This window comes from Acanthaster planci, linkage group LG01 (assembly GCF_054643075.1).
Source record: "Acanthaster planci isolate LZ-2023a linkage group LG01, COTS_SCS, whole genome shotgun sequence".
Classification (NCBI taxonomy): Eukaryota; Metazoa; Echinodermata; class Asteroidea; order Valvatida; family Acanthasteridae; genus Acanthaster; species Acanthaster planci.
This window is the reverse complement of record NC_141777.1, coordinates 8151905-8173324: the sequence shown is the minus strand read 5'-3', so window position 1 is coordinate 8173324 and position 21420 is coordinate 8151905. Positions and strand designations below refer to the sequence as shown.

Below are 21420 nucleotides of genomic sequence, written 5' to 3'. Positions count from 1 at the left end.
GTCAGGTGTAGAATATATAAATTCGCACTTCAAAAAAATAGTAAAAAGTCGGACTTGCTTGTCAGTGTGGCGTGTTTACGAGTGGCTAGAGGAGCCACTAGAAATTTAACCAAAAATCCTGTCGGGATACTCAACAGGGGTGAGACACTCATGCATGTTTTTCTGTAGAGTGATTGCAAAACCGTCATTTATCTGCACACTGTAAAAACAACACTTTTTGCACCCACTTTTTAAAGACGCTTAGTAAGCCATGCCATGTTTATTGAAATGTGTTTGTTTAGCTTTTTTAAATCCGCTTAGCATTAAACACATTCCATAGAAAGACATACCGTGGGTTAAATGTGTTAAAAAAGTGGGTACAAAGTTTGCTCAGAAATGTGTTTAAACTCTAGGGGCTTTTTCAGAGCTTGTGCTTGAAATGATCAAAGTCACTCTGTTTGAAGTTTTGGAAAATGACATGTGGGAAGTTGCATTTTGGTGTATCTTTGAATTTAGAATGTAGAACAGTCCCTTGGTTGTAATTTATTTAGGCTAATAGATGAACACAATGCCACATCTTCTCTACGCGAGAACTTCGCTTGGAAGCAAGCAGCACTTCACTATACCTGGCCTGGGGGATAGAGGGCGCTTCAAATGCATAGCACATGTCCGTGCGTAGCCGGCCCAGGGCCTACGTCGTTGTGGTTTGATGATGGCGAACTCTGCGAATGCTGGAAGTGAAAAGAGCCGGGGGAGAATCTCTAAGAAAAAGAAAAGGCAGTCGTCATCCCGTAGTCAAGCCAATTATGAAGGGTCGGGAGATGACCCGGAAGCTGAACGTAAGCCCAGTATGAGTATTTAGTGTTACGACGAGATCATGAATCGATTGTCAGACCATGGTCAGACTTGATGAGGGGAAATTCCCGCCTAGTACAGGGAGCCTGTACATGTTCTGTACGTACTCTAACGGTCACACAAAGCTAAATTGCCGTGTTAGCGGCGTTTCTCCAAGCTACAGAAGTTAGAACTAGACTCAGACTAGTTCTAGCAATGCGGGTTATAATAATATCTGATTTCCGAAAGCTGAAAAAATTTTAAACTGCAGACTGATTGGAATAAGCATAGAGCAAGGAACAGAAGCATGGACATGATGGAGGTACATGTAGGAAAAGAGCACCATCATGCATGTGAAGCAAACCTTTTGGGGAAAATTCCATTCTGATTCATCGGCCTCTTTTTAAACATTTTTTAACCCTTACAATTTTAAAGGCCAACTCTAACGGTGCTAAGATTTCTCATATTTAAATCTTATTGAGAAGAGCCAAGTCTACTAAAATCAATATCTCCCTTGCATTTCAATACATACATGTTTTTATGTTAGTAAAACAATCTTTGTACCCATTTTTCCTGCAAGTCCAGTCCTGTATTGCAAAAATGGACGTGTCATCATGTCTCATAAGCATCTAATGAATATTGATTTCTGTGACGTATTACTTTGGAAAGGAAATACCACAGTGCATGCGCTTTAGGCATGCATAGCATGCGTAGCCAGGAACGACAGCATGAAGTTTAAGAATGCTCTCATTCTTCGGAAACTCAAAGAATTTCAACCCGGTTCTTTTGCAGAATTCATATGTATACACCCACCAGTGAGGGGCACAAACTCTCAACGAAAAAGAGACAATCTGGCCAGTAGACCTGGCACACAGATCGATCCCTGGTTCACAATGCACGCACATGTATCTCCATGTTCATGTACATGTACATTTGTAGCAGAACTAGTCTTGCCAGGGATACCAGTTTCATTGTTTTCTCCGGTATTACAAATGTTATACAAATTTCATTTCTCAACAGCGCCACCAGCAGTCAGATTGTGGAAAGTTTTCATAAAACTCGAAGACACAGTTCAAAAGTTTACAAAAATTACCAAAAAAATACAGACGCAATACAGACATGAATTGGTAATAAATAGATAATTTATTACACACTGAACACAATAATAGTTTATTTTCAAAACTTTTAAAACTGTTGGAGTTGGTCTTTAAACTGGGGCAGCAATGTATTTTGGGGGAGGGGGGTCTACAGATATGAAAGGCAGTTTAGTATTAACTTAGGGGGGACAAGCTTGAAAGAAGAAAAGAAAAAGTGTTCTTATTCCTCCATGTTTATACTATATCTGTGGTCATTATGGCGGCCTTTCACCTGTGGTTGATCGCATAGGCATAGAATAGTGCTCAAAATCATCCTACATTTATCTCAAGACGTAGACAGAGCATTCAGCTTCTTACAATTTCAAATGAATAGCAGGTTAAGTTTTTTATAGATTAGTCTATAAACAAGTATTACAGACTCCTGGGAAAGTGGCCCATGAGTATGAAATGTTTTCCAAGGAAATAAAGAAATTCATAACCGTACACCTTAAGGGGGAAGATTGGGGTCAAGAGAAACTTGAGAGGGGGAAGGGGCAGATGTCTCCCATTGCTTCCTGGGGAATTTAATAATCAAGGGGTACTTACATGTAAGCCAGAGACATGCCAGAGGTGTAAATTTGTGTTCAAGAGTTGGATGAGGGGATGATGAAGGCATTTCTAGAAATTCCTAGCCCTGCATCTTGAAGGTGGCTAATTTCTTTCCTGAGTTAAAAGCAGCCACCCTTGCTGCCATTTGCTTGTACTCGGGGGACAAGAGGCAGCACGCTTTCTCCATGTGTCTTTTCATTGCACTGCTTTTGCAGTCGTGGTGGTCACTGTCCCAACCAAGTCACCGTCAGCTCCCTTGCAAGGCAGGGCCCGGATCATCAAAGACCACTGCGCTGACTGGCACAACTACATCGACAAGTGGATTGGGCTGAACGAAAAGGGTCTGGCAGTGGTGAAGCAGATAGTCACTGCCAAGCTTCAGGCACAGTGAGTGGCTGACTACAGCCTTGGTCTTTCTTGCATGGTTGGACGGGCTTAGCTTTGGCGAGTGGTGTAGCCCAAATTTGACCCAAATGGTTTGTGTACCAGATGAGGGTCATTGGAGGGAAAGGGTTTATATAGTGTTTTCTCTTGTACCACCTGTCACTTCGAGGTTTTTTTTTACTCTAATGTAGTGAATCTTCCGAGGTTGCTACCATGACAGAAAAGGCCACCAACGTGGAAACGGATTCCCATGTTGCCACGGCTACGCACATGCCAGAAGGACTGGACGACCTCTGTGTTGAACTGACGAGCATCTACATTTCAATGGTAGGCTCCAGAAATTTGCCTCTCTTGAATTAGCTTGTCAGATGTTAGCCTCTGAAATGTCTTCAATGTCCTCATCCTCAGTAAGAAAGAGGGTTTGGGAACGGCAACGTCCAACTGGGCTGTAGGCTACACGTACATGCATGAACACTGAACTGAATAGGCCACTTTGTAATGTAGCAAAGGTTCATCTAGTTTGAGCTGACACCATCGGAGAGTGTTTAGTGCACTATGCCTGGTTGTGCATGCGATTTTATGCATGTTTTCTAAAAAGGGCAGTGCATATATAGGCCTATTTGCCCAATTGTGAAATTTCAGTCAGTTATATACATGTAGATGAGTCACTCATTTACTGACGCATGTTGCCTGTTTGTTGTAGTGCAAGCAGTTGATACACAAGTCTTGACAATGTTACAATCTTGTTACAAAAGTGTCCCCCATGATTAGAGGCATGTACATGCATTGCCGTGTCTGAATTACTTGGCTGTGGCTTGGAATTACACAAAACTCTATCTGAAGTGGTTGCAGCCACAGCCTTAGGCTCATGCATGTGTATGTGAACCAGGAGAGGTGAATAGACTGTACCCAGTCTGTCAATATTGTCATTAGACTACTTGTAAGGCTAAGTAATAGTTGAGGCAGGAACCAGAGCAGTTAGCCCAGTCCTTTTGTTCACTGGCAGACGGAGCTGTCAATTTGAAAAAGAAAGGAAAGAGCTGTATGTCTCATTATTAAGTCGAAAGCAGCATGTATGAAACTGGCTAGAAGATGCCAAATAAACAGGCAGGTGTCATGGGTTGCGTTTGGACAAGAATTACCATAAAATACTGAGAGAAATAAAACATGTTTTCACAAACTATTCCATGGTTCTTGTCAGCCTGAAAAAAAGAATGAATTACTTGTCTCTGAATGTTTGTCAGGAGAAACTCGTCCATAAAATGGCAGCCATCACTAAGCATCTCCAAGGCGTCAGTGAAATGGAGAGAAATCTTTCTGAATCAGGGGGAGAGCAGCCTTTTTTCCAAACATGGCCAGTTCGTCTATTTTGTGAGTTGATCAAATTATTTCTTTTTGTGTTTTGGAACATTTTCATGACGGTAAGCTGAACTTAGCTTCCAAAAATTCATTGCCCCAACATACAAAAATGAGTTTGAAGTCCACCAGAGCTCCAAAAGGTTGTAGTGTATAGAATCCAAGATATGTTTGTGATTTATTTCCAGTTACATTATTTGAAATCTTTTCAGTAAACAAGTACATGTAGTTGAGGTATCAACAATGATTGAACATAGTTTTGCATTCCTTGTGCAGGGGAAACTTCTTCACGTCTAGGGAACATGTACGCCAAGGAACTATCACTGAAGAAGGCCATTGTGGAGGATGTTGCGCATACAAGCAGCCGGGATGTGCTCATGACCTACACCTCAGCATGGCTACACCAGCCTTACATCGATGACGAGGCCACCGTGATTCTAGAGAGCATGCTACAAGAAACGGGCCACAGGTGACAAGCTGTACCAACAGAACTCAGACCTCAGACTGCCTGATCATCATTGGAAAAGGCACTTGGATTGCGTAAGCAGCTGTGTTGTACTAGTGGATTTTCAATCCTGAGAGTCAAGTCACAGCAGTTTCTCAACACCAGTGCAAACCGGTTCCTCGATAGTCGGACACTGTCTGTCTTAGTGCAAACAGGTTCATGAAGACAGTCACAGCAGTATCTGAACATCAGTGCAAAAAGGCACAGTAGCTTACTGGCACTCCCAGGATTTGTTAAGGGGGGACGTGTTGAGGGCTTGGACTGGAATTAATCCCCTTTCAAGATAACCCTGGATGGTCAAGCCCCACCCACACCCCCACCCTCAGTTGCACCACGGGGGACTTACATATGTACAGCTCAATAAGAGCCAGTAATTGAAGTTGCAGGTGTATATTGCATCTTCATTTGTCAGAAAGTAAAAACAGAAAACAAAACTGACCACACGGGGGGAGGGGCTTAAGCTTTCCCTTTGGTGCACCACACCAGTACAAACCGGTCCCGCATGTGTCAGATTCAAGCCCCTGGGTACCGGGTAACTGCAGTGTACCCACGTTACTTTTCAACCCAACATACACAGATCTGCAGCTTTCCAAGTTCTCTTGGAATTGGAATTGAGAAAAATAAATAGGGAGTGTGGACTCCTTGTGGAGGCTAGCACTGAACTACCTTCGTCTGTCGGAATTCTCTTTGCACATGACACGTACAAGATACTAGTACAGATATCCTGTTCTCTCTGGAAATGTGCCGTCTTTATACCATGTGCCACTTCAGGGTTGTGCAAGTTGCTTCTTGTCCTATCCCAGTTCTGAGAGATGACAAATCATGCAGTGCCTACCAGATACGTGTAGTTGATCACACAATCATGACAATACAACTCGAAAGATCGTGGTACATGTATGTCACCAAGACTTAGGAGAAAATAAACACAAAAGTGAAGACTTCAGAAAGACTGATGGAATAACTCAACATTCTATTGATTTTAAAAGTGTTTCAGCAATCCCAGATTTAATGCATTCGTCGCCAGAGTTTACAGTGCATAGGGATACAGTAGTGACATGCTTAGTAGATCAAATATCTGAAAGTTTCCTAGTCATCCATGGGACATGAACCATAAGCCATTTCCTTTAACAAAACTAATTTAAGGAAGACTGCACAGTTCAATATGGAGCTTGAGGAAAACCTCAAGGTTTATCAGGGGTTTTGTGGGGCACCTGGGGTAAAACCTCGAGTTCATCCTTGTGTAATCTTCCTTTAGTCTAGATAACATGGTCAGAATTATGCACCTTTTGCACGGGACGCGCTGAGCTATTTTCTGTTGGAATGTACGGTCTCCCGGAGTGCACCAGACACCCACTGAGGGGGTGTTGGAGGCAGATACATGTATGCATGTATTTCACTCCTTCGTTCCAACAATGCTGTTGCTGCATAGAAGGGCAAACAGAACACAAGACAATGTCTCATATCTTCAAGACTTCGAAATAAAAATGTCACTTAAGTCACAGCGTTACTTCCAGAGAACACCTGTACTGAACACATCTGACTTAGTTTGAAAACAAAATGTTTATTCAGTAGCAAATAAATTTCTAGTATGAATGGACGCTAATTGGGCGCTAATCATACTGTGGGAATGACAGAGGTACACCTTGCTACAATGTTCCTACATGTTCCTAAAAATTTCTGAAAATCATGAAACACAGGAAACACTGCAGGGGGACCTCTGCAAGGTATTTTGCGTCAAATGATACACCTGTTGGAACAAAACTGAGTTAACATATGAAAATAAGTTCACATTTCAGAATGCCGATGATTTTGTACAATGGAAATTTCTGGTACAAACGTTTAAACACTTTCATTTGTTTACAGTTCTGTAAGATCTTTTGATCTTATTAATGGAATTACAAATTGCATTTTCCCATTTTTAACAGGATATTGAATTATTGCAGTAAAAGCCCAGGACAATTTTACACAGCCGCCCAGAAAATTATGCCCTAACCAGTGCTACCACATGCGAACCTGTTTTATTTCTTTCTATCCAAATGCACTGTGGAATTATAGGGTCTTGATTTTAAAAAAATTGCAGTTGAGACCAACATGAAACCCAACAAGACCATTGTCAGGGTTTTTCCCACTACTAGACTTTGTCTCCAGCTTTGTGAAATTGATCTCCGAGTGAAGGCTTGCCACGATCAAACTAAATAGAAATACTTATTTTTTTTTAACTCTATCGTCTGACTTATTATAGAGTCGACACCTTAAAAGTTTAGGGTTGAAATCAAGCAAAAACAATCTGAATTCAAATGAAAGGCAATACATGCATATGCATTCTTGTGGGAGTAGGGCGGGGGCATTATTCCGTTATATAAGACTGGACTTGAGTGGGCTTGAGATGGTCTCGACTACAATTATAAAAATTAAAAAATGAAACTTTCCATCTCCTGAAAATGTAACTAGGATGTACGTATACATGTAAAATTTAACTGGTTGAAATATGGCCCAGGTATCTTAAATTGAGTTTAGGATGGATTTTTCTAACCTTGGGTCTGTCACTGGATTTGTCCCTGGGTCCGAACTCATTGGTAGGCCTTTGGGGGCGAGGAGGGACACCAAAGATTCAGCAATGGCCTTGATGGTCACCATAAAGCTTTCTCTAGATCCTTTATTTGGCAAACCATCAAAATGTGACCTAAACAGATACCTTTGTTTAGAGACTGTAAATGAAAACATTCTATTTTCACAGACACATTTATAATCTAGAGCAACATACATGGAATTACATGTACCTGAACGTCCAGTTACACAGCACATTTCCTTTAGCTCTGAATCCATGCAAACAAAAGTCACTGCCACAAATTTGTACAAATGCACTGAATTCTAGATTCAGAAAATTCAATTCAAGAAAAATCCATGATTCACTGTGTGGACACGGCCGTGCATGTACTAGTGAAGTGTACAGTTGGCTAAGACATTCCAGCCCCGCATCCATTCTCATATACTTCGGAACACTAACACACACTAAAAGCATGTTTCCTGGGCTGCACTCGTGTGGTTGATGTACTCAATGCATCAACAGGAGCAAAAAAGCCAGTCATTTGGCAACAAAGCACCAACTCCGAAATGTTCGGAGCGCCGAGTCGTCCTACAGACGCACTAATAAGGGCCAACCTTGCTCGCATGTAAGGATGTTCTTGAATGACCTACGTGAATAGCGTGGTTCATTTTTAAGCATAGGCTTTTTGAATGCATTCACTCACTGACGTAGTGTGAACACCCCTACCGAAAGCACACCGGTAACAATCTAGCCAATAATCCCATTCTAGTTCAAACCGTACCAAGTGCGTTCCCTAAGCCCTCCAACCAACGATCATTGATAGCAGCACTTTGAACTTGCCACAGATTGTATCAAGGCTAATGTGTCCCCAGTACAAGTGCATGTATATACATACCTTGACGTCAGGTCATTTGACCACATTTTCCTACATGACTTAATACATGTACAGTACATAGTGATGCAACTTTCATTTTATACATGTTATACAAAGTACAGACTTTTGTCACTCCAGCTGGAAACCGTCTGCTCTCCAAGGCTGGTGAGGTTACTGGTGCTCTGCCAATGCTTGATGGGAAGAAGTTGTCTTCTAGATCTTCAAAGTTTGTTGTGAAACATTAAAAATGCTGGTCAGATTTATTCCATCATAAAATCGTGACAAAAATTGCTGCTACACCCTTTGTCTTTGTTTTACTCACGAAGTCTTTTCCCGTTTTGGAGATTTTTAATGCAGCGCTGGTCTAATGCAGTGAAAATGGCATTAGCTGAAGGCATGGTCATCGAGTGCCTTACAGTGCACCAGCTACGGACTGTCAGACTCCATTAGTATCCACGTGATCTGATATCCACTCACGTATCTGCACACGACTTGGTTCTTTCTTATGATGAAACCAAAGGTTCCTCAAAATGTATCAATCACTTCAACCTTCTTAGTGGCCTCAAGAAGCCTGAAGAAACCCGACAGCAAGAGTAAAGTTGAAGGAGGAGTTCAGTACAGGATTGAGGACAATTTCCTAAATGATACACCAGGGGAAAATCATTTTAACCACTACCTGCCGGGTGGATTTCTCTTGAGCGGGATGTGATGGCAGGACCTTTTCAAGATTTTCCGTGTTCAATATTCTTCAAAAATTCATGTGTTCATTTACTGGATGTTTACACCCGCACGAACGACTCTCTGGTGGCTACTCTTGTCTGTCAGGCAACCTTCAATGACACCCAAGTATTCAGCTGAGGCCTGCAGCCCTGTAAAAGAGAGCCCAGAATTGTGGGGTGTTGCATAATTTCCTTGGTTCCGGTGAATGCCAGTTGCGTCTTTTCATTGGCAACTGGATTAACAAGCAGCGGCGCTGTGTCACTCATCAATGGTGCCCTGGAGCATTTTTGTCCGCGGTGCTAATCCGAAGGCGGGCTATGCCCAAAACAGTGGTATACTGTTTCAAAACAGTGCCGGGTTACCTTCAAAAAATAGAAGTCGAAAAATGATGGCAATTCCCAGCTGCAGGTCCTTTGTTCCGAGTACAGTCTTTTGTTACAAAGACCAGCTCTTTTGTCCGAAACCGGGCACCCCGGCTCTGCGTATAAACACACGGTGCCCGAAACTGGGCTCCCAAGCAGGAAGTGGTTAAGTAAGGACTGAAAACTGGGTGGGCTTGAAACGGCAGGGACTGGAAAGCAACAGAGACCAGAAACCAGGGGCTGGGTTGACCATCTGGTGTCGCCTTCTCATCACTGCCCGGCCTCCATTGACAGCAGCTCCTGGACCGTCTCGATGGTCATGCCCTCGGGGGTGTGGATCTGCATGGCCGTGCCGTCGGGCTTCTGGACCAAGAACGTCCCATCCTGCATCTGCATGATGGTACTTCCCTCCGGCACCACCACCGACGTCTCCTGCTGGTGAACTGTGTCGGTGGGGTCCACCTGCCAAAAGAAGATCCAAATTCTCCAATAATTTCACACAAATACTGACTACTTTAGTGGAGTAGTAAAACTAGACTCCGGAGGTGCTCCATGAAGAATTCTGTTATCCAGCGGTGAAGCCAAGGGATAATAGAATGCTCCATGGAACAACAAATGTTCTATGTTTCAACTCTCTAGGACTCTTCTTTGGCTAGCTAAGGGGAAAACAGAGCAATTTTTGATTCCATTTCGGTCACTGTCATCCAGTTATATATAGAATGTGCGACAATGAAATTTCTTCCCGAAGCTCCACTTAAATCTTCCTCCAGGTCTAAACACGAAGTAAATAAATTATTGCTCTGTACGCACATGTGTGATGCTCTGTATTTCACCCTAACACTCCTCAATCCTTCACCTGTTGGAGGACTGAGGAGTGTTAGGGTTAATCCAATATTAACCCTCCTTTGGTTTTACAGCACAAATATGCACAAGTGCCCACAGTCACTCTTCTGCATGTATTTTCTACATGGAACACAAACATGCACAGGTTCAGTGTGTACACAGTTGGTTGCCAGCACAAACTGACACAGGGTCTTTTGTGCAGTCCTCTTCACTGCATTTGGTTTACTGCACAATTACGCACATGAAACAGTGAAGCACAGTTGTTGGGCAGCACAAAAGTGCAATCTGATATTCCTGTGAGGGACAGTTGGTGCAGTGCACAACACGACACAGCTGTGCTTCCTTGAGGTGTTTACCAAGTGACCCAAAGAGTGACTTCAGCATAGGAGGGATAAACCAGGAAAATAATATTCGAACATTCAACCAATGATTGCATATTGAAATATTCGGTTTAACTGAGATGGCATTTAGGCCAGTTTTTCTTTTCCACATGTTGACGGTTTTGAGTGTTGCTAATACTTGACAAGAATTTGACATGGTTGGATACCTTCATGTCACTCTGGTTGACGACATCAGCAGTTGAAGCCAGCGATTCCAGCTCCTCAGCGACATGTACAAACTGAGTCCCGCCATCGGATGATGTGGGCTGCCCCTCTCTCTCCCAGGCCTGAGACTGTTCTCCAGCGCTGCCTGCCGAGGTGTCCTGTGGAGGGGACGCTTCTGCATCCACTGGTGAACCAAGAGCCATCGGAGACCGAGTTTGCGCCTGAGGCAGTCCTCCGTTTCCTGCAATTTGTTCTTTGGCTGGGGTGTCCTCTGTTGCTACAGCAGATTGCTCTCTGGGATCCGTAGGGTTGAGAGGTTGCTGTTCTAATACCACTGGGGCTAGTGGTTGCTGTTCCAATGCCAGCAGGGCTAAAGGTGGTGGATCCCTTCGAATCACAGAGTTTGAAGTCTGGTTGGGAACCAGAGTAGTGGACGATGGCAGTTTTTCAGAGTCTGTCTGTTGCTGATCAGTTGTATTTTCTGCAGAGGCCTACAAGTACATGGGAATAAATTATTCTTAATAATTTAACTGAGAAACACTGGAGCTCAGGATGTTACTCTGTTATTACCCATGTCCATCAGACCAGAAATGAACACCTGAGTGTATGAAACGAGGAAAGTTTAAACCAAGCAACGATCTCCTATATCACACAAGTCTCACACAGGGAAAACTCAAAGCAATTTGTCAGCTGTACTTCCAAGAGATGTACTGTGCATAGAGTACTCTACACTATATTTCACTTCGCAGTGCAACCGACGAATATGGTAACTCTATACAACTCATGGTGCTCAACTGTCACCCCAGCCTAGTGTCTCATCTTGAGAGTGGGCAGGCAGGTTTTTACACTGACTCTGAGGAAAAGGCAGATATTTCAAATCCCACATGTAGATGAAATCGTAACCAAGCCACTCTATTTGTTATCGGCGAAGGGGTATCATGCATGCAGCAAATCCATCTCACTCCTACAGTCTGGGTCCTAACAGCTCATGTATACCCTACATGTGCCTGTAACATCGCACATTTTACTCTCAACTGGATTGGCCCAACTAGTGGCAAAGGGTTAAACCAAACTACACCAGCGCAAACATCAGTGAAAGTACCAACTGTATTGTGAGATCAGTGAACCATAACAGCTAGCCTTTTTGTCGGGTGCACCTGATATTTCATTCTTGAAAGTTTGCCCAATGCAAAACAAAGCATGCGTTCAAGTATCATTCAGAACACAATATAAAAGGACTTTAATAAACTACAAAATGATCGCAAGGAAAACAGTGTGTGAGTCCTAAAATTTTCACTAAACATTCATACACTCACTCTGGTACTGATTTGGCAAATTTTTTTATTTTTAAATAATTTTTGAATTTTGTAAGTCTGATTTTTAAACATTTAAATCTGATTTTCAAAAATTTAAAATGGATATCTGTTTTGGAAAATTTGGATGCAAGTCAGCCATTATCTATTCCAAAGCAAGCAAGTTTACCAATACATGTGCTAATTTTTCTTTTATTCATTTACTTTGTTACAGTGCTAACATGCAAATGTCAAAGGTTTGCAGAAGCACCATCACAAACCAAACTACGTTTACCAAGAAAAACTTGAAATCTCAAAAGTCAAACAAACATGTATCATAATTTTCCTTTGACTCTAACTCCCAGGCCCTTTTACTGGGAACCATCCTGAATCCTCCGAAATCCTCCGATTTTCAACATAAAAAATTGTATTCAGCCCAAATCCTCCAAATCCTCTCAAATTTCTCAAAAATGTCATTTGGAGGTGTGCCTAACTGCCCAAATCCTTCAAAATCCTCCAGCAATTCCTGTCATTATGTTGAGGCGTTGTGAATGGCATTCTTAAACTGTGCAGTTGATTCAAAAGAATTTGAATTTGATTCAAAGAATTTGTGCATGACTGAGCCCAAACAACATAAGCTCTAATCCACGACCTTCACGAAAGGCATCCTTCGAAATCAGCCATGCACTTTTGCCATACACCCCGAATCCTCCAAATTCCTCCACTTTGCAGAAAAGGATTTGGGAGGGTTAACTCAGGTAATTTGATAGCTCTTATCAATACTATAGGTACGGAAAGGCTCACAATTTTGTGTTTGCCATTCAACATGTGTGACACCTGGAAAACATCTAAATCGGTTAACAGCATAAAAACAAAACACTGCAATGTTTTTGCTCTCAAAATGTAAGCCATCATTTTGATTAAATTGTGATTATCATCCAACCGGACACTCCAATGATTTCACTCCTTCTCATCCTATTTCCGTTCCTGCTCATGCTTATCTGAATTGCACCTACCAGTCTCCGGTCTGTGCTTGAGAGGGGTACAGTCTCTCGGAGGGGGGCCCTCAGCGCAGCGATGGAGGGCGACCCTTGCTCCGTGGTGACCTTGCCGTTGTGGACATGAACTGTTATTGACTTTGGATCGCTCGTTGGGCCTGGCTTGGGTGTGGACTTGACCTGGGAACTGACTTGGTTTTGAACTGTGTTGTTTGTCATATCCTACAATTGATGTTAATGGAAGAAGTTTTCAGAATTAATAAGGACATTTTCCATGGATAAACGGTTATTTTTTGTTGGAGGGAGAGAAGGGAAGGGCAAGAGGACGGGTTAGGAAAATTTTGCTTTAATATAACAAAGGACACACGAATGTTCATCTTACCAGGTACAGGAAGGGATGATTTGCATTGGTTTTGCTTTTGTACCCAGTTTGTTATTTTCCCGGCCCTCCTATGCAAACATCCATTCTGGATAAAGGTCTTCTCCTAGTCTAAATCAGTCAGTTTTGAACAATTTAGAGTCCCCTGCCTACACAAAAACACAATGGACTGGCTAGGACCTGTTGATATAACTTGGTGCAGCTGTACTTTGACTGTTGATAATTAATAAGCCACCTGTGTCTACCAGTCACCTGCTGTTGTCAGTTGATGGAATTCGAATGTTGATAGACTTTGGCTTGTTGCAGTACCAATCACAATTATGACCTTACTGTAGGTGGCTCGCCTGCGCATACAGTGTAGCGGGGGAAGCCGGTGGAATTTTTGACTGTGACAGCTTTTGAAGGAGCACTTCCATGTTCCAAATATATCTTTGGTAATCACTGATGTTTTTTGACACTCTAATCATTTCCTATTTAAAAAATTTTTATAAATGACAGTTAACCCTAACCCTCAAGGGTTGCTGGCCCTAACCTTCCCATTCACACAAAGTTAAACACCCATATGGGACTTTGTGCACAGAGGCTGTTGGACTTTGTTTTTCTAAGGTATGCCAAACCCAATGCAAAAGCAAGCTGTTATGGGCCTACCGGACTTATCCACACAGAATTAAACACTTTACTACTGTTTAATTCTGTGTGGTTGGGGAAGGTTAGGGTTAAAGGATCTCATGGCTGACTTCTGATCTTGGAGCTTTCAGAAAAGTGAAGTAAAAATTGAGAGTTTTGCCTTTAAGGAATACCTTTTCCCTCCAATTCAAAGTTCAAGTCATACTACTTTTAAGATAAATGTTTCCATGGGAATGGAGTGCCCTTTACTACATCACAAGCAATAGACCAAAAGCTGAAATCCTGCCATAAGAAGCCATATAGCCAAAGAATACATATTTGTTTCTTCTGGCTGGTGCAATGAAACTTCTCAAATGGGAAACTCATCATCCCCCGCAGAGTAAGCTCTTCTGACTACACGTTTAGTAACATTTGGGAAAAAAACATCCATTACCAAACATCCCCAATAGGCATTGCTAACCTGACTGGCACTAGCCAGCTTTTCAAAGCACAGCTGGCCAGCACAATTTTTGTTGCATTTTGAAGTTTTGACAGAGAAAAATGGCTTAGAAAAGACCACTTTTTTTTGGTCAAACCCTGTTTCTGGATTACTTTGCTGTGGCTTGAAAATATGCACAAGTTTATGGCAATGTTTGCAGCCACTTCCCATACAAATGTGGGTCATTTCAAACTGCGACAGAGTCATTCAAACATGACCAAAGCTAAACAGGCAAAGACTTTTTACAAAGTTTTTTCAATTTTCAATGGCACGAGTGTGAAGTGAAAAATGCGGAAATCAGTTCATCCGAGGAAAAGTTGCATGCCTGGTTACAGATACACACACTTGTAAGCACCCACATGAGTGTACATATGTACGCATGCAGGTATTTGGTTGGCAGGTGCACGCACACTGTGCATCCTTGCAGCTGGTACTCAGCCAGCTCAGCCATCCATCGTGTGAACAGCCAGCACTAATGTTTCCCTGACTAAAATCTTGCCACATGTGTACCACGCACTTTAACATGATGGATTTAGCATGATGCCTCTACCAAAAACCAAGTCTGGTACTAACCGGCTCTTCGGGCTCCACTTTTCTCAACTTGACGGGTGTGGCATCCTCATCGGTGAAATCATCTTTACTGATCGCCTCAGCGGTTCTCTTCAGCAGGCTTGAAACACTAACCAGTACGATAAAAAGAGGGTCACAGAAATTTTTCTTATTATTGTAATTCTGTGAGACCCTTTGAGTGCTCTTACAAAATAAGTCAAAATGTTCCTAAAAGTTGCAACTGTTGGTCATTACCCATTTTTGTTGTTAGGCCTAGTACAAAAGCTTCCATTTTAACTTTACTTACACAGAGACACTGAGCTTCTGTAATAATATTCTCTCAACGCCACAGAAACAAAATTAATACTTGTGTCTTTGGCCTACACACACAAGTATGAATACATATATAATTTGCCCTTAACCGTTTTCATTCACGCTGCCTAAAAATACCTTGGGTTTTTGCCTGCTTCCAGGTTAAAAAAGTACTACGAATTGACAAAGAGTGTAAATTACCTTTCTCACATCATAGCAAACCGGTGGGTGTGGACATTGCTGATTTTGACAGTTAATATGGTTAATCGTCGAGCAGTGAGATGATATGCTGCAACCGTTGTGTGGGTCTCTATGTACAATTTGTGAATGACGTGAACGACTTGCTTGCTTGAATGGCACCCATGGTGATTTCACCTTTTTTTTGCAGCATTTCCGATCTTGCGCCACTATGCAGCACTATACAGTCTTTGCCTGCCACTCTCGTTGAGTGTGAGAAACGGAATAACTGCTCAGGTCCTCCAAGTACCCGAATTGTTTTGAGAGTTTAATTTCATTAATTCTCACCTGAAGGGGAGTTCGGCAGCTCCAGCAGGGGGCGCACTGACCTTGTACCAACCCTTGTCAAACTCCAAGACCCTGGCCAAGTCATCATCCTCATCCAGGTACAATCCTCCCATCTCCTCATCCTCATCCTCCACCTGCATCGCAATCATGATCGTGCAATTTAAGTGCAAATTTGCTGACTAGTTCAACAGCTGAACAATTTATGGAGAATACAGTGAACATCGCAAATACACCTAATGTAACACACTTCATGGACAAATGGAGAAAGGGCAGTCCGAGTTATGTAACGCTTCCAATGAGTGAGAGAAATTTCAGGAACTTTGAAACAATCCATCTAGCCAATAAAACCTGAATCTACCTGTACCAACAACTCACACTGTTTAGTGTGACTGAACTGTTCTTTGTAACCGGGACACAAACCCCATGTGATGAAGTAGTGGCAATTTTGACAACCACCAAAAATCATACAAAACCAAGTTCTGGTTTGTTCTCCAAATCTCCGCTTTGCTTCCTTCCTTTCATCCCTTACTCTACAGTAAATTTCACATGTTCACTGTTAGAGCCAAAGGATAATCTGACAAAATGTGGCCCAGTGTCAAACAACCGAATGGTTCTGCTGCCAGAAACAAAGCAGCATTAAGCTTGAGGTTCCGAGGGGCAATTAAAGGTTCATTAACACAACCTCCAACAGTATTTTGGCTGGACATCCTGCCAGATGCATCTGTCTGCACCATTTGTCAAAGTGGCTGGCCTGCCCAGTGCAACCAAACCAACAGGTCAACTCTCTCCGAGGCCAGGATTGCTAGCCACCACAAAATCCAACGGTGGCACTGTTGAAGGGAACCAGCAGCTCCCATTGCTTCAACACAGGCAGTTTCATCATTAGCTGTTGGCTGCCAAGTGTAACAAAGTGCACAAGACTTTTACGCCTGCCACACTTTGCTGTGTCTGGCAAGCGGAGAGCTCAAATAAAATGAGGTCCAAATCCTAAGATGGAGTAAAACCGGAGATTTCAAAAACCCCATCCCCCCACAATATTGACCTTCTCCAGGCAATTCACAGCCATCTCTCTGACGTCAGACAGAAGCTCCTCAAACAGCTGTAGCACCTTCAACACCTGGGGTGTATCTTCCTTGAGAATCTCTGCCTTGCTGACCAGGAAGTCCCATGGGGAGAGATGGCGTGCCATGCGCGGCAGGCAGACGTCCATGTAGTCTTCCTGGTTCAGGAACTTCAGAGCCTGGAAAACATTGACCAATCATGAAACTCGGCATTGCAAAGGGTACTTTTTCAGAATATTCTGGTAAAGCAAAACGTAAGCTGAGGAAGTGGCAATCAGTCTGAAGCATGGAGTTGCTTAAATGAGAAAGGACACAAGCGTTTGGGCACACCAATAAAACGTGTATGCAAGAAATACACAAATATTTGTGGAAGGATTTCAACTCAAACGTGATCAGTAAAAATGCATGTTAATGCATGTGTACTAGCTCTGTGCAATGACAGACTGTCACTTGGTTATACCATGAACCAGCATGACAAGCATGTGTATTTGACCTGTCTGGATCCTCATGTGCATGCATGGGAATCAGCATAAAGAGTAGCAGGCATGCCATGGTGAACTTGGTGGTAAGACCATCTGTGAGAATTCAGTTCTTGATCATGCATATGCATGAGGTTCGGCGACCAAAAATACAGCAGCAATGCTAATACCATGTGGAGGGTTCAAGAGGTTTTTTGTGTTGTATCAACCTGTCTCATGGTCTCCTTGCGTTTGTCTTTGGACTTCACGCTGCCCTTGTTCGCAGACGTCCCCGGTCTGAAATCAGGATCGTCCTTGTTGGCGTTTGGTGGCCGGCCTCTCCTCCCACGCGAGGGTTGTTCTGGGGGAGGCTCCTCAGCTGGTTCTCCAGTGGCTTTGTCTGTGACCGGCTCTTCGTCTAGGTCCATGACATCCTCTTTCAATAAGCGGGAATGTTCGCCCTCATCTTTGGCAAGGCTTTGGGGAGACTCAGCACTCTCTTCTGCAACATCCTTGTTGTTTATTTCACTGTGGAATTCAGAAGAAAAGCTAATTGTCAATTGTTACCTCTATGAGAAAAGAAAAAAATTTACCCTAATAATATTCCTAGGTCCTCCAATTTTAATTTTTCAAATGTTTGAGGGTTAGGGTTTGGTTACAAGTGTGAAAATGAGCCCTAAGTAGCAGTGCTACTGATCATTTCAAAACATAAGCCCAGGACAAAGTGTCAAGTTTGATTGGACACTGGGCATTTTATGACTATCCGGGGCCCAATTTCACAAAGCTGTGTTAACAGCAGAAAAGCCATGCTAACTTTAGCAGAAAAATTTGCTACCCTTAAGCACTATTTCATGGCAGTGCTTGGCGTGGTTGTGCTAACGGCTGCGTGCGCATAGCAATTTCTATAGTTACGCCCCTAAGAGCCTCTGTAAGTGTGAAATTGTGTGCTAAGCAGCGCCATGAAATTGAGCCCTGAAGTATTTGTTGGACCAAAAGCAGATTGGATCTGACAAAATGCTTGATTGAAATTTCCAGGTAAAAGTCCAAAGAACAAAATTCTGCTGGCAGGATTCTTTGATCTCTCATAGCATACAAGCCCAACTGCAATTAAGACAAAAAAGTACAGCTCAGAAACAAGTCATCCAGTTTAAAGGTCTCCCATTTAGTGAGAACACTTATTTTCCAGTCTGCAAATAAAAAAAGACTACTGTCAGACTGTGTATTCTGCACACTTCCAAACTGGGTGAAACCAAAATGACCTGTCTGCAAGTTCATTGGAAGTATTTTGCACATCGCCAGCTGTAGAGCCGTCAAGTTTGGCCCCTGAACCCTCTGAGAGTGCATAGTCGTCAATATTGCCATGAGTTGGTTCGACTAGGAAGTGCCGTGCCAGGCCACCTCGGCCAATGTATGCCTTACTGCAGCTCCGACACTTGAAATTCTTGACACGGCCGCTAGGAGTGAAGGCCACACTGCTGCCAGTGTCGGCTTCCATATCGGACCCACCCTCGGCATCCGAGGATGGATTGTCAGGCCTTTCCAGGGGATACAGCATCTTGAAGTTTTCTGTGCGATAGCCCGGTGGCCGGGATAACCGCCCAGACCGGGTGCGGGATTTCACTGGTTGCCATGACACAGGGGGAACATAGTCTTCTTCTTTCCTCCGTATCTTTGTTCCCGGCTGCCTTCCCCGCCTCCTCACAGGGAAACCCTTGGCGTCCTCATCGGTGCCTGGTTCTTTCCTTGGCCGTCCTATTTGCCTGTGTGGCACACCACCGCCGCCAGGACTTCTGTTGGTCAGGACCTTGGCAGTGACCATGCCGGGTAGGTGTTGCCGCTTCTCTGAAGGGTCCTCCGGAACGCGCACAATTGTTATTGGCTGCCCAGGATTCCGCTTCAGCAGGGCCTGCACTTCCGCATTATTCACTATGCTATTGATCAGTGCCTGATTGACAGCAGGGGCCCCTGGAGGTGTCCGAATAGTCAGGGTCATTGGAGAAAAGACACTGCGGTTCCCAATGATGTTGGCACTATCTTGCTTTTGAACAGGTGGCAAGCTACCCACTTGGTCGGTACTTTGTGCACCAACGCCTGTAGTCTGTTTTGCATTCATCAGCTGACTTTTCTGCGTTAAGAAACTGCCATCGCTAAAGTTGACCTTCTGCAGCGTTGTCCCATTATGGATAAACTGGGCTGCACTACTAGCTCGAGCACCACTACCGTTGCTAGTGCTACTTTCGCTGTGAGCGCTTGTAATACCTGCACCAGATGCGCAAAGTCCTGGAGGCTGTGCCTCTGCAGAACGACTTAGGCTTTGAACAGTGGGAAGCGGTATCCCAGCACCACTCACAAATGTTACGCCAGACGCCGGCAGAGAAGCACTTGACATGTTAGCAGTTGTTAAAACTGAGCTGGTGTCTATGATACTGGCCAACGAACTAAACAAGGAGCTGGCACTTTCAGACAACCCTGGCGTGCTCGAGGTAACCGCAACATTTGTCGAAGAAACCTGGACTGATTCCCCACTGGGGCCAATGTGCACTCCACCGACAACCTGCTGAAGATTTTGAACATCCGTGAGAGAGATGGTGACAGGAACAACACACGTCTCATCTCCAATCATGCCAACATCCGTTCCTTGGAATGCTATTGCTTCAAGCCCATCTCCCCCGACAGACATGGGGACTACATCCCCGGCAGGACCCGGCTGATGCTCATCTGGGTGTACGACAGTTTCCACTTGCTCGATCTGTTCCACGTGCTCTATTGAACAGGTTTGGTCGGGCATGTCCGGAGCTTGATGATCATCGCCAGCAACTTGGGCCAACTCAATCGTCTGTTCTCCTTGGTCGTTGACGCTGATAATGGCATTGGGTGGAAGTGGGATTTCTATAGGACTCGGACGATTCTTGACCTGATCGCTTTGATGCACATCCACAATCTGATTTCCGTCCTCACAACGTACACTCTCTGCGGCGGAGGCATTGTTACCGGCTTCAGCATCTTCAGTGGTCGGAGAAACGCTAGAGCTAACCTCAATTAAATCACTCCTTTCAGAGACATTTGAAAACGCCATGGAAACTATATCCATTGTATTGTTCTCAGGAATTTTGTTCACATGCGCTTCATTCATTGCTGGTCAAAATAACCAACTAAACAACGATTCCGATATCATCAATCAGAACTCATCCTAGCCCCACTACAACATACGCGTAGACCTAATATAATTCTGTAATTTCGTGACATTTTCCGCCATGTTTCAAGAGAGCGGGAATTCAAATGCATCATGGGTAAATCAATGGAGGACTTGCTACATGCTTGGTGTTTATCCTACTGTTTTGAATTTGTTGATTTCTTCCATTTTCAAAAAATATACAAGGAATTTAATGAATGTATGCAAACAACGTAGTTTGAAAAAAAAATTAGAGAATTTGAAAATATTTCTTGTATACATAGTATAAACAAAATAGATTTCCCCCTTAACGTAAGTACCTCCGGTAGCTCAGTTGGTAGAGCGGTGGACTGTAGACGGTTGTAATTGACATCCATAGGTCGCTGGTTCGAATCCGGCCCGGAGGATGCTTCATCTTTTTATTTTGTTTTCTTATTCTCCCAACTTTTCCAAATTAGCAGGGCATGCAGACACATATTTCTGAAGACTTCATATTTTCTTTGTCAGTTTATAGCTTGGTAACAGGACTACATCTCAATGGTTCGCTTCGCGAATGCCGAGCCACTGCTCACACACAAAGCGCATGTTGCTGCAAGATGCGCGGTGATAGACACCATACAAAAAGACCCCCTCCCGATGCTAATTATTTATTCATTTTAGCTCATGAGGGCTTTGCCACTTAGACATTCCCTAGAAAAAAAAAGTGGTTTGGAAAAATCCTGGCGACGCCCAGGCTGTGTAAGTTCAGCCGTCGGCCGACACAGCACTCGTTCCACTTACACTTGTAGCTACAGCTAGCTTCATTCCCTCACTAACAATTATCATTCGGACTCATGAGATGGGTCATGAATACAATAGCCAAGTCCTTAATTATCTCATGGAGATTATATTGACCTTTCTGCCACAGTACGGTCCAACTGACCTTCATTGTATT

General features: G+C 43.4%; 2 protein-coding genes and 1 non-coding gene across 4 annotated transcripts; 2 read left to right on the top strand and 1 right to left on the bottom strand.

The window, feature by feature from the left end:
• The first annotated feature begins 639 nt into the window (after window positions 1-639).
• Window positions 640-5405, top strand: cinp (cyclin dependent kinase 2 interacting protein). The gene is made up of 5 exons (XM_022234899.2): window positions 640-818; window positions 2714-2885; window positions 3074-3209; window positions 4127-4253; window positions 4515-5405. The coding sequence occupies exons 1-5, from the start codon at window positions 689-691 to the stop codon at window positions 4709-4711; spliced, it is 762 nt and encodes a 253-aa protein (XP_022090591.2). The 5' UTR covers window positions 640-688; the 3' UTR covers window positions 4712-5405.
• Window positions 5406-6284: 879 nt separating this feature from the next.
• Window positions 6285-20950, bottom strand: LOC110979277 (uncharacterized). Of its 2 annotated transcripts, none has more exons than XM_087135659.1 (8): window positions 20807-20950; window positions 17545-17842; window positions 16838-17035; window positions 15796-15929; window positions 14983-15088; window positions 12944-13147; window positions 10638-11126; window positions 6285-9709 (listed from the first exon to the last, which is right to left on the bottom strand). In XM_087135659.1, exons 1-8 carry the CDS (start codon window positions 20899-20901, stop codon window positions 9518-9520), a joined length of 1716 nt encoding a protein of 571 aa, XP_086991785.1. In that variant the 5' UTR covers window positions 20902-20950; the 3' UTR covers window positions 6285-9517. The 2 variants fall into 2 exon arrangements, with proteins under 2 accessions (XP_086991785.1, XP_022090624.2); XM_022234932.2 differs by lacking the exon at window positions 20807-20950 and adding an exon at window positions 18574-20598.
• On the top strand, window positions 20806-20893 carry Trnay-gua (transfer RNA tyrosine (anticodon GUA)). Its single transcript is given in 2 exon segments — window positions 20806-20842; window positions 20858-20893. It is a non-coding gene; the product is annotated as a tRNA-Tyr (tRNA).
• Window positions 20951-21420: the final 470 nt, after the last annotated feature.